This window comes from Diceros bicornis, chromosome 6 (assembly GCF_020826845.1).
Source record: "Diceros bicornis minor isolate mBicDic1 chromosome 6, mDicBic1.mat.cur, whole genome shotgun sequence".
Classification (NCBI taxonomy): Eukaryota; Metazoa; Chordata; class Mammalia; order Perissodactyla; family Rhinocerotidae; genus Diceros; species Diceros bicornis.
In genome coordinates this window covers 94832342-94846328 of record NC_080745.1, presented here as the reverse complement: position 1 = coordinate 94846328, position 13987 = coordinate 94832342, and the positions used below count along the sequence as shown (strand labels likewise).

Sequence of the window (13987 nt, the reverse complement as noted above, 5' to 3'; positions counted from 1 at the left end):
GAACTGAGATTCTGCAATAAAAATTCCCGAGATCAAGACAGGAAAGGCCCTTGTGTGGTGTTTAGTAAACCCGTGTTACTTTGTGAATTACAATGTCCAGTGGCCTCACCCCTCAGGACCGCTGTGCCTGTCAAAGGAGCAGGTTTCCTCTAGTGAGCCAGGCAGGACCGGTGACTCCAAGGGCTCAGGGGTCACCTGGAGAAGCGTCCTCTAAAGGAGCTGCCACCAGCGGCCATGACCCCTCTCTGGAGTGTCCTCAGGGACTGGGGTTGGCGCAAATCCTCATCCTTTGAAAGAGGGCTCCCTGGTTAGAAGGAGCCATGGCGTTCCAGGACCTGCCTCAGGCGTTGGCTGCTGGGGGCAGGTCCTCAGAACCACAGAGGCCCCAACGAGTCCAGGTCTGAGATGTGAGATGGCTGCCCCACCAAAACCAGTGTCTCTCCCCCAGATAGCCCCGGCACGTCCCGGGGCCCCGCCTCTCTGCAAGCTGGGCTCAGGTCAGATTTCTTCCCATGGCCAGCCAGACGGCCTCAGCAATGACACAGCCCCTCAGACTCCCCGCTGCGGGTTTCTCCGTTGCAGCTGGCGCCCTCCCTCCCACAGTTCAGCCCGAGGCTGCAGACATCGTCCTCATTGTGGACAGGGATCTTCTGGAGCTGCCACTGGAAGGTCTCTCTGTGCTCAATGAAGGGATGGTCTCCTCTGTGTCACGAGAATTTTCTCTCCAAATGCTATGCAATCGCCTCCAGGAAGAGGAGACAGGTAAGAGCTACCCTTGGCCACACTAATATTGACTTTTAGGGTGGAACTATTTAAATTACTTTTATGATAGGAGAATGTTAAGTCCTGTCAAAAAATAATTATCAAATGTTGCAACATTTTTCTAGGCACTCATTTTCAAAGGTATTTATTAGAATACCTCCTATGTACCAAGGGTTCTGTTAGGTGCTAAACATACACTGAAGAAGAAATCAGGCATTGTTCTTGCCGTCACCAACTTCTGTTTCAGAGGAGGGGAAGGGCGGTGAACAACCATTACACAACGAGTCCTTTATGAGTGGTGAGAAGCAGTGAAGGAGAGGCTGGAGGACCTGACGTGGGCCTCAGGGGTGGGGCACGGGTGCTGGGTACACAGATGTGCCCAGTTCGTGACAGTTCTCCAAGCTGCACACATGTGCTCTGTGCAGTTTTCTGCATATATGTTGCACTTCACTAAATATCAAATTAAATAAAATATAAATAGATTGGACTTTTGCTTCCATCCAAGATGAAGTAACAAGGACCAAATTTGCCCGTGCAACTGAAACAACTAAAAAACCAGAAAAAATATATGAAACAACGGTTTTCAGACTTTGGAGACCAGGCAGTGTGGGGCAGTGATCCCCGAGAGGGGAAACCAGCAGATGAGCCCAGCTTTCTGCGTGGAGAGAGTCTGCAGGCCACAGCACGGGGGAGGGAGGGACCCAGGCAGAGCCTGGCAGTCTCCCTGAGTGGAGGAGATGGAGCTGGGGACCCACGGTGGCTGGAGTTTGCAGGGGGGATACTGGGAGGAGAGAGCTGCACAGATCGCAGAGGACCCCTCAGGTCTTCAGCTGAGAACTGGCCAGTGCGGTGTGAGGGAACTGCAAGGTCAGGGAAAGAACCACCCCCCCAGGGGCAGAGGATGGTCCCCAGAGCTCGTTCAGGGCTGGGAACGGCTCAGGTTTCCACTAGCCAGAATGAAAAATCCTATAATTCGCAGGTGTTAGTACAAGACCAGAGGTGTTGCCTCTGCACGAGGGACACCTGCTCTAGGCCCACCTGACAGAACTTAAATCAAGCCTCAAATGGATCAAGCTATTTCCGAGTAACTGCATTCCAAAACAAAGCTCAAGAACATGTATAGAAATAAAAAATATCCAGCACCCAACAAATGTCTGACCTGACGTTCAGTCAGAAATTACCAGGCCTGCAAAGAAGCAGGAAACTGTGACCCATAGTGAAGAGCAAAGCCAATCCACAGAAACAGACCCAGAAATGATGCAGGTGCAGAATTAGTGAACAGACCATTGAAACACTTCCTATAACTATATTCCATGTGTCCATGGAGGGAGAGGAAGGACTGAGCATGTTGAGCAGAGACATGGAAGATACAAAGACCCAAACAGAACTTTAGTCATGAAAAGACGTTGTCTGAGATGGAAGATACATGTTAGCATGAACAGCAATTAGACACGCCAGAAGAAAGATCAGTGAACCTGAAGAAATAGCCATAGGAAAAGACTGAAACCAATGAACAGAGCATCAGTGAGCTGTTGGACAAGTTCAAGCAGCTGTCAGCTTAAAAAGCGAATTTTCTGTTATTTTATCTCAAAATGAGTTTGTTCAGGAGTAGCCAAAAGAATTACAGTTCAGGCTGTGCATGCTATGGAGAACCATAGGCAAACCCAGAGAACAAAGAAGGGAGCTGCTTTTATAGAGAAGGAGGGGGAGAGGGCGGGGCTGTTCTAAAGGAAAGCCCATTGGGGGAGAGTGACAGTTCAGGGTGGCAACGGCTCTTCATTGGCTGAGCTGTGGTGTTTCTCATTGGCTGAGCTGTGGCATTTCTCATTGGCTGAGGTGCGGTGTTTCTGATTGGCTGAGCTGTTGCTGGGTGGGAACAGAAATCTGCCCTCCGTAGTCAGTAGTTGTACTTCCTGTCTGAGATGCTGGTGTGCTCTCTTCCTGTTTGGTGAGGTTGACCATGTGATGGGGTGAGAGCTCCCCCTGCAGGCCTTGTGACTCAGTTTAGTTCGAGTTTCTGTTATTAATTTCCATCCAGCCTAATATACTTGTAATTACAATCCTCAAGGAGGGGGGATATTTGAATTAATAAAGGCCAATTTTTTTTCCAAATTTGATGAAAACTGTAATCCCACAGATCCAAGAGTTTCAATGAACCCCAAACACAAGAAACAAAAAGAAAACTATACCAGGGAACATCATAGTCAGATTGATTAAAACCAATCAATGATTTATTGGTTTATCAATGAGTGACAGCGTATTTTAAAAGCAGCCAAAGAAAAAAGACACATTGTGGATCAAGAAAGAAATACAAGAGTGACAACGGACTTCTCAACAAAAACAGTGCAAGCAGTCAGTGGACAGCATCTACATTATTAGCGAAAAAAATCTGCCAATCTAAATATTTTTGAAAATAACTTTTAAAAATACAGTAAAATAAAGACTTTGTCAGAAACAGAAAAGCTGAAAGAATTCTTCACCAGCAGGCCTGCCTGCACTACAAGAAATGCTAGAAAATGTTCTTCAGGCAGGAAAAAAACAGAAATATGCATCTTCACAAGGAAATAAACACCACCAGAAATGGGGAATAGGTGGGTAAATATTTAAAACTTTTTTCTTATTTTTAAAATCTCTTTAAAAGATTTGGGCAGTTTAGAGCAAAAAAAATGGTAACAACATGTAGTGGGGCTTTATAACATATAAATGTGAAATGTGAGGCGGGACAGGACAAGGCTGAGAGGCAGTGTCAGCGAACCTGAGGTGGGTTCGCCCACCTGCTGCGAAGCAAGCCGATCTGACACGGGTGTAGGGGAAGAAAGTAGGAATTCTGCAAAGCGATATAACGCTGAACTCCCTGAAAAGCTACCAGCAGGGGTTTGTATCTGGGGTTTTAGGTGGGGGAGGGGGAGCATGTGGCCTTGGGGCTGAAGTTCTGAGTCCTCGGCGCAGGCGCAACTGTCTTTCGTATTCCTTCCTGGCCCATGTGTGCAAATTCGGGGGAGTTCTATGTGCTGCATGCGGTGAGTTTTTAGTCTGTGACATTTGCGCCATGCTTAGTCAGGTTGTGAGCAAGCTGCTCTCTTATCAGCGGTGCTCCTGCTGTTCTGCAAGGCAAGCTCAGAAATTGTGGTTACTTTGTTTCCCATGTGAACCTCTTAGGTACAGGCGTGGTTTCACCCTAATCTAGGGAAATTGTAACTCCTTCGTCCTCAGTTTCACAGGACATAAAGGATGCTGTGCTGTTGTCATTACCGTACATGATGTGTTGGGACAGTGCGTGAAGGTCGGCTGTGATGAACTGAAGGTGTGACCTAATGCCACCACCAAAAACAAAACAAAGAGTTATAGCTAATACACCAAGGGAGAAGACAGAATGGGATCGTAAAAAATGCCGGTTAACCCAAGGGCCCCTGGCGTAGTGGTTAAGTGCGCACGCTCCTCTGCTGGCCGCCCGAGTTTGGATCCCCGCTGCGCACCTACGCACCGCTTGTCAGGCCATGCTGTGGCGACGTCTCATATAAAGTGGAGGAAGATGGGCATGGATGTTAACACAGGGCCAGTCTTCCTCAGCAAAAAGAGGTGGATTGGCATTGGATGTTAGCTCAGGGCTGATCCTCCTCACAAAAAACAAACAAACAAACAAACAAATGCTGATTAACCCAGAGAAGGCAGAAAAAGAGGGAAAATGGAACAAAGAACAGAGGGACAAACGGAAATCAAATGGGAAGACAGTAGATTTCAATCCAGCCACACCCTTGATCACGTTCTCTGCCAGTGGTCTCGACACCCCAGTTAGAGGGCAGAGCTCCTCCACATGAATGAGAATGTGCGATCCAAGATGCGCCTCCTCACAGAAAGCCAGGTGAAATGAAAAGACGATGAGGGGTGGAAAATGAAGGGTGGCAAACACCATGGCCCTTCTAGAAGCCTCTCGGGGCACGTGAGCCTGCTTCCCCGGGTGCGCATGGGGGCGTGGCCGCGTGGGGTCAGGGTGGAGCCTCGGGCACGAGTCCCTGCCCCTGCTGGTGAGGCAGAGTCCTTCCACTTCTCATCAGCTGTTGGGAAGTCCTCCTCTGTGAAGAAGCTGTTCTCGTCTTCTGCCAGCTTATCTGTTGGGTTATCTGGATTTTGTTCTTTAGGTTTGTAGGGTTTTCTTGATGTATTGGGATGTAAATTTTCTTATCATTTCTATGAACTACAGAAAACTCTCCACACCCTGTAGCTTGTCTTTTTATTCTCTTAAATGGTGTCTTTTGATGAAGAAAACATTTTAATATAGTCCAATGTGACAATCTTTTTTAGTAGCTGGTGCTTTTGGGGTCTTTTTTTTTTTTTGGTGAGGAAGATCAGCCCTGAGCTAACATCTGCCAATCCTCCTCTTTTTGCTGAGGAAGACTGGCCCTGGGCTAACATCCATGCCAATCTTCCTCCACTTTATATGGGACGCCGCCACAGCATGGCCTGACAAGTGGTGCGTTGGTGCACGCCCGGGATCCGAACCTGTGAACCCCGGGCCACCGAAGTGGAGCACGCACACTTAACTGCTTGTGCCACCAGGCCGGCTCCTGGGTTCTTTTTTTTTTTAAGTCTTTTCTCACCTCAAGATCGTAAAGCTATTCATACATATTTTTTTTGTTTTTTTGCCTTTCACATTTCTATCTGCCCTCCCTGTGAAGTTAATTTTTGTGTGTGGTGTGAAGTCTGAGTTTCCTCTTCCATGTGAGTCCCAACTGTCCGCACACCGTTTCTGGAAACGGCCTCCTGTCCCACTGCCCTGCATCGCCAGCATTGTCGTGGTGCGGTGGGAGGGTGTAGAACATGCGGTAGGGTCGGCAGAGTAACAGTCCCCAAAGACGACCACATCCCGATCACGGAACCTTTGAGTACGTGACCTGACATAGTAAGAGACACTGTGCACACGTGACTCAGTGATGGACCCTGAGATGGGGAGGTGGTTCTGGATTCTGCGGGTGCTGTGGTGTCATCACAAGGGTCCTCATAATGGGGAGGCAGGGGGCAGAGAGACGAACACGGGCAACGCTGCTGGCTGTGGAGATGGAGGGAGGGGCCACGGGCCCAGGAACTCGGGTGCCTCTGGAAGCTGGAACCGATCCCCCCGGGGGCCTCCAGGAGGAACCAGCCCCGCCCACACCTGGGTTTTGTCCAGGGGATCCCCTTTTGACTTCTGACCTCCAGAACCATCAGATAATAAATTTGTATTGTTTTAAGCCCGTACATTTGTTGTTATTTGTTACAGCAGCCACAAGAAACTAGACTCTCACCACAACTGAACTAAAATTCTGGCAAACGTGAGTCAAGTCTTTTTAAATGCATTACAAGTGGTCACAGAAAGGATCCTGCAGCCCCCACAGTGAAGTGTTCTCAGAGCCCTGGACTGTTCACACTGGGGGGATGCTACTTGGGTGTTAAAGGTCCACGGTAAGATGACCCCCAAAGGGAGAATTGCTGTATAAATTCCAACCAGTGAAGAAGGAAAATGAATAAGAAAAACAAATGAACCCGGTGCCTCAGTCCAGTTGGAAGGCGCCGAGGATGGAGCAGCACACACGGAGCAAGACAAGACGTCAGAACAGCCGGGTGGAAATTAGTCCATGTAGATCGTTGACCAGAGAGGGGGAACAGGCCACACTGCCCTCTACGGGACAGCAGGCGGGGACGTCTGTCAGGGGCTGCTGCAGAGACGCACCTGAACCAAGAGGATGCCGCCTCAGGAAGCCGCAGGCTGGAAAGAGCGGGCAGCAGAGTGAGCAGAAAGGGGGCTGTGTCCCTGTCGGCTGGAAGGACCTTGCAGCCACAGCCCTGCTGGGGACAGGCCGTCACAGCAGGACAGCGGTCACTTCATCAGGAAGGCAGAGTAGCCTCGAAACAGGTGAAGCACAAGTAATGACCCCGGCGTGGCTGGTGGTCCGTCCCCGTCGGGGGAGGCTCCAGCCTCATCACTGACGGGCACGCAACCAAAGAGAGGGAAAAAGAGAGGATTGGGACAACACAATGGCAGCCTTGGTTGAAGGGGCAGAGGGAACTCCGTGTCTGGACATTAGAGACATTCTTTCAGGTACACGTGGAACAACCACGGAAATTGGCTGAGTCCACAGAATGAATGAGTTAGAAACCACCGCTATCCCTGCACACCTAGAAATTAAAAGACACACTTGTAAACGCTGCGTGGACTCAGAAGCAGCGGTCATGGGGTGTCAAAGACCAGCAAGATGTGTCTGGGCAGCAGGGCCCAGAAGGACCTGGTAGCTCTAAGTGTTTATGTGAGGAAAGGAGAAGTGGTGTCCCTTTGTAAGCTAAGCATCGAATTTAAGAAGTTAGAGCAAGAACAGCAAAAAACCCCAAAGAAAGGAGAGGAAAGGCTGCAATAAACACACCAGCAGGCGTCAACAAAATAGACACAAAGACAAAAATTGGTTGTTTGAAAAAGAAGTGAGGACCTGGCGGAGAGCCTCATGTCATACTTCCAGCGCAGACAGAAAGGAAGGACGGGAGGGCAGAAAGAGAGGAAGAGACTTGGTTCCTCCCAGAACTTCCAGAAGAACCTACGAGCCACCAGAACAGTGCAGTGCAGCAAGGGGGTTGTAAACCCTCGTGCAGGAGGCAGGGGAACTAGCAGAGCCCGGCCCTGTGGGGAGGCCGCCTGGGCAGGCACCCTGGCGGGTGCTCAACGTGCTGTGCGAATGGTCAGCCGGGGGGGCCTGGGAGCCTCTGGAGACGGTTCCTTTCTTGAGGTCTCTGGCCCACGCCTCTCCCAGCCTTGTGAGTCTTTATATTTGTCAAAGTACTGCCATTTCGACTTACAAAAATTAAAATCAATTGTTCTCACTACTTCTTGTTTTTTTATTGAGGTGAAATTCACACAATATAAAATTAACCATTTTAAAGTGAACAGTTGAGTGGCATTTAGTGCATTCACAATGTTGTGTACCACCACTTCTATCTAGTTCCAGAACATCACCACTTCTTTTTGTTGTCCTCAACAGAAGGGAACGTGAAAAAGAAGGAAGGCAGAGGCAAAGAGCTGAAGAAGAGAAGTCCAGGAAAGAAGGGCGGGAAGGTAGGCGGGACAGGGCCGCTGGCCATGGGCTGAGGGCCTGGGGAGCCTAGGGTCCCACAGGTAGCTCTCGGCCTGAGGCTTGGCCCCTGCCTGGCCGGAGTGAGGCCAGCCTGCCTCCCGGGACACATCCAAGGACCCCTGTCTGTTGTAGGGCAGCATGCCCCGGCTAATCCCCCCTGACTGCCTCGTAGTCGACTCAGACAACTTCACGTGTATCCTTTGATGCGCTGCCGCCGGAGACACCCGAGTTTGTGGTCCTGTTTCTCCTTAACCAAGGCCCAGTCATCGTAGACCCCTACGAGGAGGCCCAGGGCATAGGTGAGCACGTCCCAAGGGCTCCTCAACAGACACTCACATAGCACATGCACCCACACCACCCACGGCGTCAGGGCGTGGCCTCGGCTCTGCCACGGAACAACGTGGTCTGAGTGCTGTGGCCTCAGCCTCTGCCCTGCCCTGGTCTCCGCTCCCACGTCCTGTGCTCGGCCTCTGCCCTCAGCTGCCTCCTGTTACAAAGGCCACAGGGGGGTTGGGGTCACGCTGCCCGGGATGCACATGTGCTTTGAGGCCCTCCTCTCACGACCACAGCCAAGTCAGGATGACCGTGGTGTGAGGAACAAACCTGAAGTGGCTCCTGGCACCCCTGCTCGGGCACAGCGGGAATGGCTGCCGCCCAGCGGCTCTGAGGGTTTAATTCCTTGGGTTTTCCGTTTGCTGAATTGATTTCTAAAATCTCTCCATGAGGAGGGGAGGAGCACTCACATTTCCACAAGCAGTAAATGTGGACTCCGCCGGGCCCTGTGCCCTGCGAGAGGTCCAGGTCCAGGTCCAGGTCCAGGTGCCACCCAAGGGCACCAGGGCACAGGCCCCGCCCGCAGCCCCTCAGCGCTCCACATGTGGGACAGAGCGCCTGGGTTTTGTCAACATTCAGTTCTCATCGCAGGAACACTGACTCCTGTCTCCGTAACCCGGGAAATTTTGGAAAGATACCGAGACACATTCACTGCGAAATGGAAGGGACACCTGGGAAACACACACTTCCCAAGGTGTGTGTTTGGGTTCTCAGGATGCTGAGCCGCGGTGGGCAGTTTCAGGGAGCCAGCTGGAGGGGTGCCCACACCCGGGGGGCTGTTGTCCTCAGTCCCTCTCCTCTCCTTCCCGCTCTCTCCCCTCTCGCTCCCACAGGCCCCCTCCTGCCCTGACCCCCCCATGCTGTCCTGTCCCTCCTCCCTGGCACAGAGGCTCCTGGTGTCCAGCTTTTCTTCATCACACACTGGGCTCCTTGGTCCTTGCAGTGCCTGGAGGAGGGTGTCATTGTCCTCATCCGTACTTTCAGATGAGAACCTGGGCACCCAGGAGCGTGCCCCCGCATGAGGTCCCGGCCAGCCCAGCGCAGGGTCTGCGCCCCTGACCACCAGCGCCGGGCCTCTGGGGGCAGGAAGAGCCTCCTGTGGGTGCCCTCGGGGACCTGAGCGTGCTTGGCCATCAGGGAAGTGCCCTTCTAGCACTTTCCAGAGCCCCTGCCCAGTGAGACGGAGGTTCATTCCAGGGACACGAGGTCCACTCTCAGGAGAGCCACCTGGAGCAGCCTCCCAGGGCCCCCGAGCGTCAGCACAGGACGGAGGACTGAGGACATGGGGAGAGCAGTGCTAGTTCTGCCTCAGCACAGGCGTGGGTGGGGGAGTGAGGACCACACAGGACGGCCTCTGGGAGGGTGTCGCCTGCAGCCGCAGCCCTGAGGGCCTCAGGACAGAGTGGTCCCTGCTGCAGCATTGTGGGCGTCTGCCTGTCCACACATCGTCTCCCCTTCCCTCTGCAGCCAGGCTGAGTGGGAGCAGCTCCTGGGCGGCTGCAGCGGTTTCTTCTTCTACGGGATGGAGCACGTCCTGTCGCACGTGTTAGTGGAAAGGCTGGCCGCCATGAACCTAGAAGGTGAGGCGGGGCCGGGAAAGCCCGACTCTCTGCCAGGACCTGTGGGCCTAAGATGAATCCACAGGGGGACAGAGCGGGGCCCGCATCTTCGTCACACCGCATCTGCCTGATAAAGGGCTCAGAGGGCAGGCCACCTGAGGAAGAAACGCCTCCTGCCTCAGTGCCCCTCTGTCTCTCAGAGACCCCAGTTCAGAGTTCCAGGCCAGGCAGGCATGGCCTGCATCAGGAGTCGGGGGTCGTCCCTCCTTGCTGTGCCTGCAGGCTCTGGGAAGGCTGAGGATGCATTTCCAGCAGGCGCTGATCACAACCCCTCTTATCAGTCCTTCTGGTCTAAGGGGGCTGCGCTGGGCCTGGTTTCCCTCTCGCTGAGAGTAGAGGAGACCACCAGGTGCCCCCCCGCCCGAGGACACCATCTGGCCTGCCCTGGGTTGACCTCCTCCTGGGCGGCTGGCCGCTCTGCACAGTCGCCAGGGGGCCCTGCCAGGGGACCCGTCAAAGATGCCCCCACCCCGTATGCAGGTCACCCGGCGGGTTCCTTACCCGGGGTTGGGGGTGCACAGGGTTTCTTGGACACTTTCACTCCAAGCCGTCTCAGATGAGAGGGCAAGTGGAAGAAATCCGTGAGCTCCCCAGGCAGCACGTGGGGGCGACAGCATCGCCCGGGGGCCCCCGCTCCTCCCACCAAGGCCTGTCCTCGTACAGCTGCCGGTTCTGCCTGCCTGGGGGACACCCCAAAGCCTGCCCTCAGGCAGGCCACCGCTGGGAAGTGGAGCAGCGGTTCTGCATCCCGGGGGCTCGCTGCACACCCACACCCAAGTATTGTGTTGTGGACCCTGGCACCTATGTCCCTGGGCCCCGGGGCTGGGTGTGCCTGGGCCTGCCCCACAGCTGGGGCCTCGTCCGTGTGGAACGCTGGGAGCTGAGACCCCTCTGCGGGCAGGGAGAGCTGCGGCAGGCCCAGAGTGGGCTTCCCAGCCCCTCCCGGTTGCCCGACGCAGTCACACAGGGAGGCTGTGAAAGGTCCACAGCTCCTGAAGCCAATAATGTCCCCGTGTACCCCTACGGCCAGCGGGTCCCCGGAAAAGGGCCTGTGGACATCAAGTCTGAGCCTCGGGCAGATTGCGCTGGGTTTCCGTGATCCGCCTGCACCCTGAGTGACACCGCCAGCCTGCCTGGCCTCCCTACCCCTGGCGCACAGCCGCTGAGCCACCCCTCCTGTGTCCTGCAGAGTGCCAGATGATGGTCCTGCTGGACCTGACTCGGTCCTACGAGAGCATGCGGCGGCAGATGGAGGTCTCGGAGAACAAGAGGTGCCTGATGTCCCCTCTGCACTGGCTTGAGCCGCAGCCTGGCCTCCGGGCAGCTGATTCGGATAGCCTGGGGGTGGATGAGCAATGGATGGTGCCCCCTGGGGACTGTGGGGGCAGGGTGTTCCTGAACCCCATGGGCAGAGCCCCACAGGGAGCAGGACTCCATGACCTGCCCCAAACTCTTCCCTGGCAAACTCCCGGGGGGAGGGGAGGGAAGGAGGGAAAGCTCCGGCAGCAGACCCCAGGCCAGGCTGGGCCTGAGGCTTTCTGGGATTGGGCCAGGAGGAGCAGGGCCGGCAGCCAGGGGCTGCGCTGGCTTCAGACCCCATCACACGCACCCCAGGCCTCTGCGGGCTGCCAGTCGGCAGAGGGGAGCTCCCTCCCATGCTGGAGGCCTCCCCTCCCGGCTCCACCCCGTGGCTGGGAGCGGTCCAGAGGGACATGGCAGCACTCTGGAATGCCTGTCCTCGTTAGGTGGCCTTCAGCGTTGGGGTGTGTGGGAATTCTTGATTCTTTCACGAATTCCAGGAGCTTTCAGTGCATGTGCACATTCCAATACTTGGTGCCATTGGGCTGTGGACGGGGAGGGGAGGGCTAGCCCCTTGGCACTGGCCCAGGGAGCCGGGTCCCCTGCAGTGCCCTCCAGCTGTCCTTGGAGGAGCCCATCCAGACTGCCATCCTTCTGAGTCTGGTGGGGGTCAGGAGCATCCTGGCGAACCAGTGGCCGACGCTCTTGCAGGACAACGCGCTTCGGGCCAGCGTCTTGTGGGAAAGTGAGTGGGCGTGGGCACCTCGGGCCTATCCCGCAGCCCTTCAGGCCTCCCCGGAAGCCTCCCGGGGTGTCTGAGGGGATGTTTCTTCCCTAGATCTGTTGACAGTTGGCAGGCCGGTCGGGAGAGCCGTCCGTCTCCTGCAGACGATGGGAGCCAGTGAAATGGTTCACCACGGTAATGAAACTGCCCCACCTCGCAGGGTCAGGGTATCCCCACTTCCCCTGTTTCTGCATAGCCTCCAGAGGTTAGCACACGCTTCCTACACGTAAGGGCCTGTAGGGAGAGCTGCCGTCAGAGATGCTGGGCGGACAGCGGTCATCAGAACTGCTCATTAGTCTTTACAACAGCTCAAATCACACAAATTCTAAAAGCCCAGGGACAGCCTCTGGGAGCAGAGAAGCCACCGGCTCATCCTTCAGAGCAAGTGGGACCCTGATGTCCACACGTGGTAACAGCTTCACATACAGATACCGGTGTAAAAACAACTTAAATACAACACTGGTTATAGATTTAAAATTAAAGGAATAACCTGCCATAACTAAGAAAGATTTATCCCAGGATGATTCAAAATCGCAAAATCTCCAAAATACACCACACAAAAGGAGCTTAACATTTAAAAATCGCATGGTCCACAGTGCCCAGGATGTAGTTGCCAAACAGTAACTGCTTGTTGAATCAATGAGTGAGTGAATGAATGAGTGCGTGAGTGAATGAGTGAATGCATGAGTGCATGAGTGAGTGAATGAATGAGCAAATGAATGAGTGAGTGAGTGCATGAGTGAGTGAGTGCGTGAGTAAGTGAACGATTGAGTGAGTGAGCCAGGAGGAGGAGGTAGGTGGGATTCCAGGCCCATTCCAACAGAAATAATAAACGGGCTGGAGAGAGAAGCTGCCGGGCTCTGCTGGCATGAGGAGCCCAGCAGACCCCTTTTCTGTCAGGTAGACAAGGGGTGGACCACAGCCCCCGCGCCTCTGTTGTTGGTGTTGTGTCCGTGGAAAGGGAAGGGAGGAAACCCTGCTCCCGTGCAGGCCCTCCCTGCAGTCAGTGGTGGCAGCTGGCTGGTGGCAGAGGCAGCCAGAGCTGGTGGGATCTTCCGGATTCTTAGCGCTCAGTGCCAAGCTGTGGTGTGGAGGGGAGAGTGGGCCTTGGGGTCAGGCGAGTTCGGTCCTGGTGCAGTCACTCCCTGGCTGTGTGCTGGCCCCCTCCAGCCTCAGTGTCCTCGTCTGTAAAGGGCGTGTAGCAGCGTCCACCCGCCAGGCTGCGTCCGGAGGCAGAGTCAGGAGCGCCTCCTCCCCCCGCTTCTCTCCTCACCCTGTGTGGACGCCCTGCCCCAGTGAGCCTGGCGTCTCACAGCCCCCACCGGCTCTCCCCTCAGACGAGTCTCTGCGGACCTCCAAGGACAAGCTGATGTGCCTCCAGCCACAGCCCCACTCTGAGCGTCTCCCTGTCACCCTCAACCTGGTCCTCTACGGGCTGCCGCACCTGGCCATCAGCTGATGGCGGCCTGGGCCCACCTCCCCACAGCCCTGCTCCCACCTGACCGCCCTGGACCCACCGCGTCCCCACCTACGGGCGTTCCTCCCCGTTCCTCCTCGGGATCTCCAGCCCTGGCCGCAGCCCGACCCCTCCTCCAGGGCCTCCTGCTGGGCTGCACTGCCCAGGCCAACCCCCCACCAAGTTCCGCACAGGGCGGCACCTGCCTCCATGTCCTCCCGGGGGTCTGGCCTGCTCTGTGGCTCCCTCCTCAAGATCTCCTCCCACCCAGTGCCCACAGGGCCCTCAAGGAGGGGGAGAATATCTCTGGGGGCTCGATGGGGCAGGTGGGGGTGAGGAATGCATCCGGGGCCAACCCCACAGCGGCCGAGACCACCAGAACCCTCCCCTGCTCTGTGTGCTCCCTGTGGTCTTAGTCGTCGGGAAGCCGCGTCCATCCCACAAGGCTTCAGCAGCAGGTGGGCCTCTGGAGACAGTTCTGGCTGACAGCAAACACCTTTCCCTGAGGATGAGACTCCTGATCCCCGAGGGGACGGTCCGCTCAGAGTGCGTCCACTCCCTCCTGCCCTGGTTCCCGTCAAGAAACAGTGTAAGGACGCAAACTCGGTTTCAGTCTAGGTGCTTCAGTAAACAGCTG

At 55.1% G+C, this 13987-nt stretch overlaps 1 protein-coding gene across 1 annotated transcript in view; it reads left to right on the top strand.

Moving 5' to 3' along the window:
• CFAP46 (cilia and flagella associated protein 46) overlaps positions 1-13377 on the top strand; it is a 126112-nt gene extending 112735 nt beyond the window's left edge. The window contains exons 50-59 of the mRNA XM_058544333.1: positions 604-762; positions 7767-7840; positions 7992-8052; positions 8123-8158; positions 8784-8886; positions 9660-9772; positions 11001-11082; positions 11719-11855; positions 11949-12029; positions 13232-13377. Of these exons, the coding sequence (XP_058400316.1) occupies positions 604-762; positions 7767-7840; positions 7992-8052; positions 8123-8158; positions 8784-8886; positions 9660-9772; positions 11001-11082; positions 11719-11855; positions 11949-12029; positions 13232-13353 (968 nt within the window). The 3' untranslated portion in view covers positions 13354-13377. The remainder of the gene's footprint in view (positions 1-603; positions 763-7766; positions 7841-7991; positions 8053-8122; positions 8159-8783; positions 8887-9659; positions 9773-11000; positions 11083-11718; positions 11856-11948; positions 12030-13231) is intronic.
• The last annotated feature ends 610 nt before the right edge of the window (positions 13378-13987 follow it).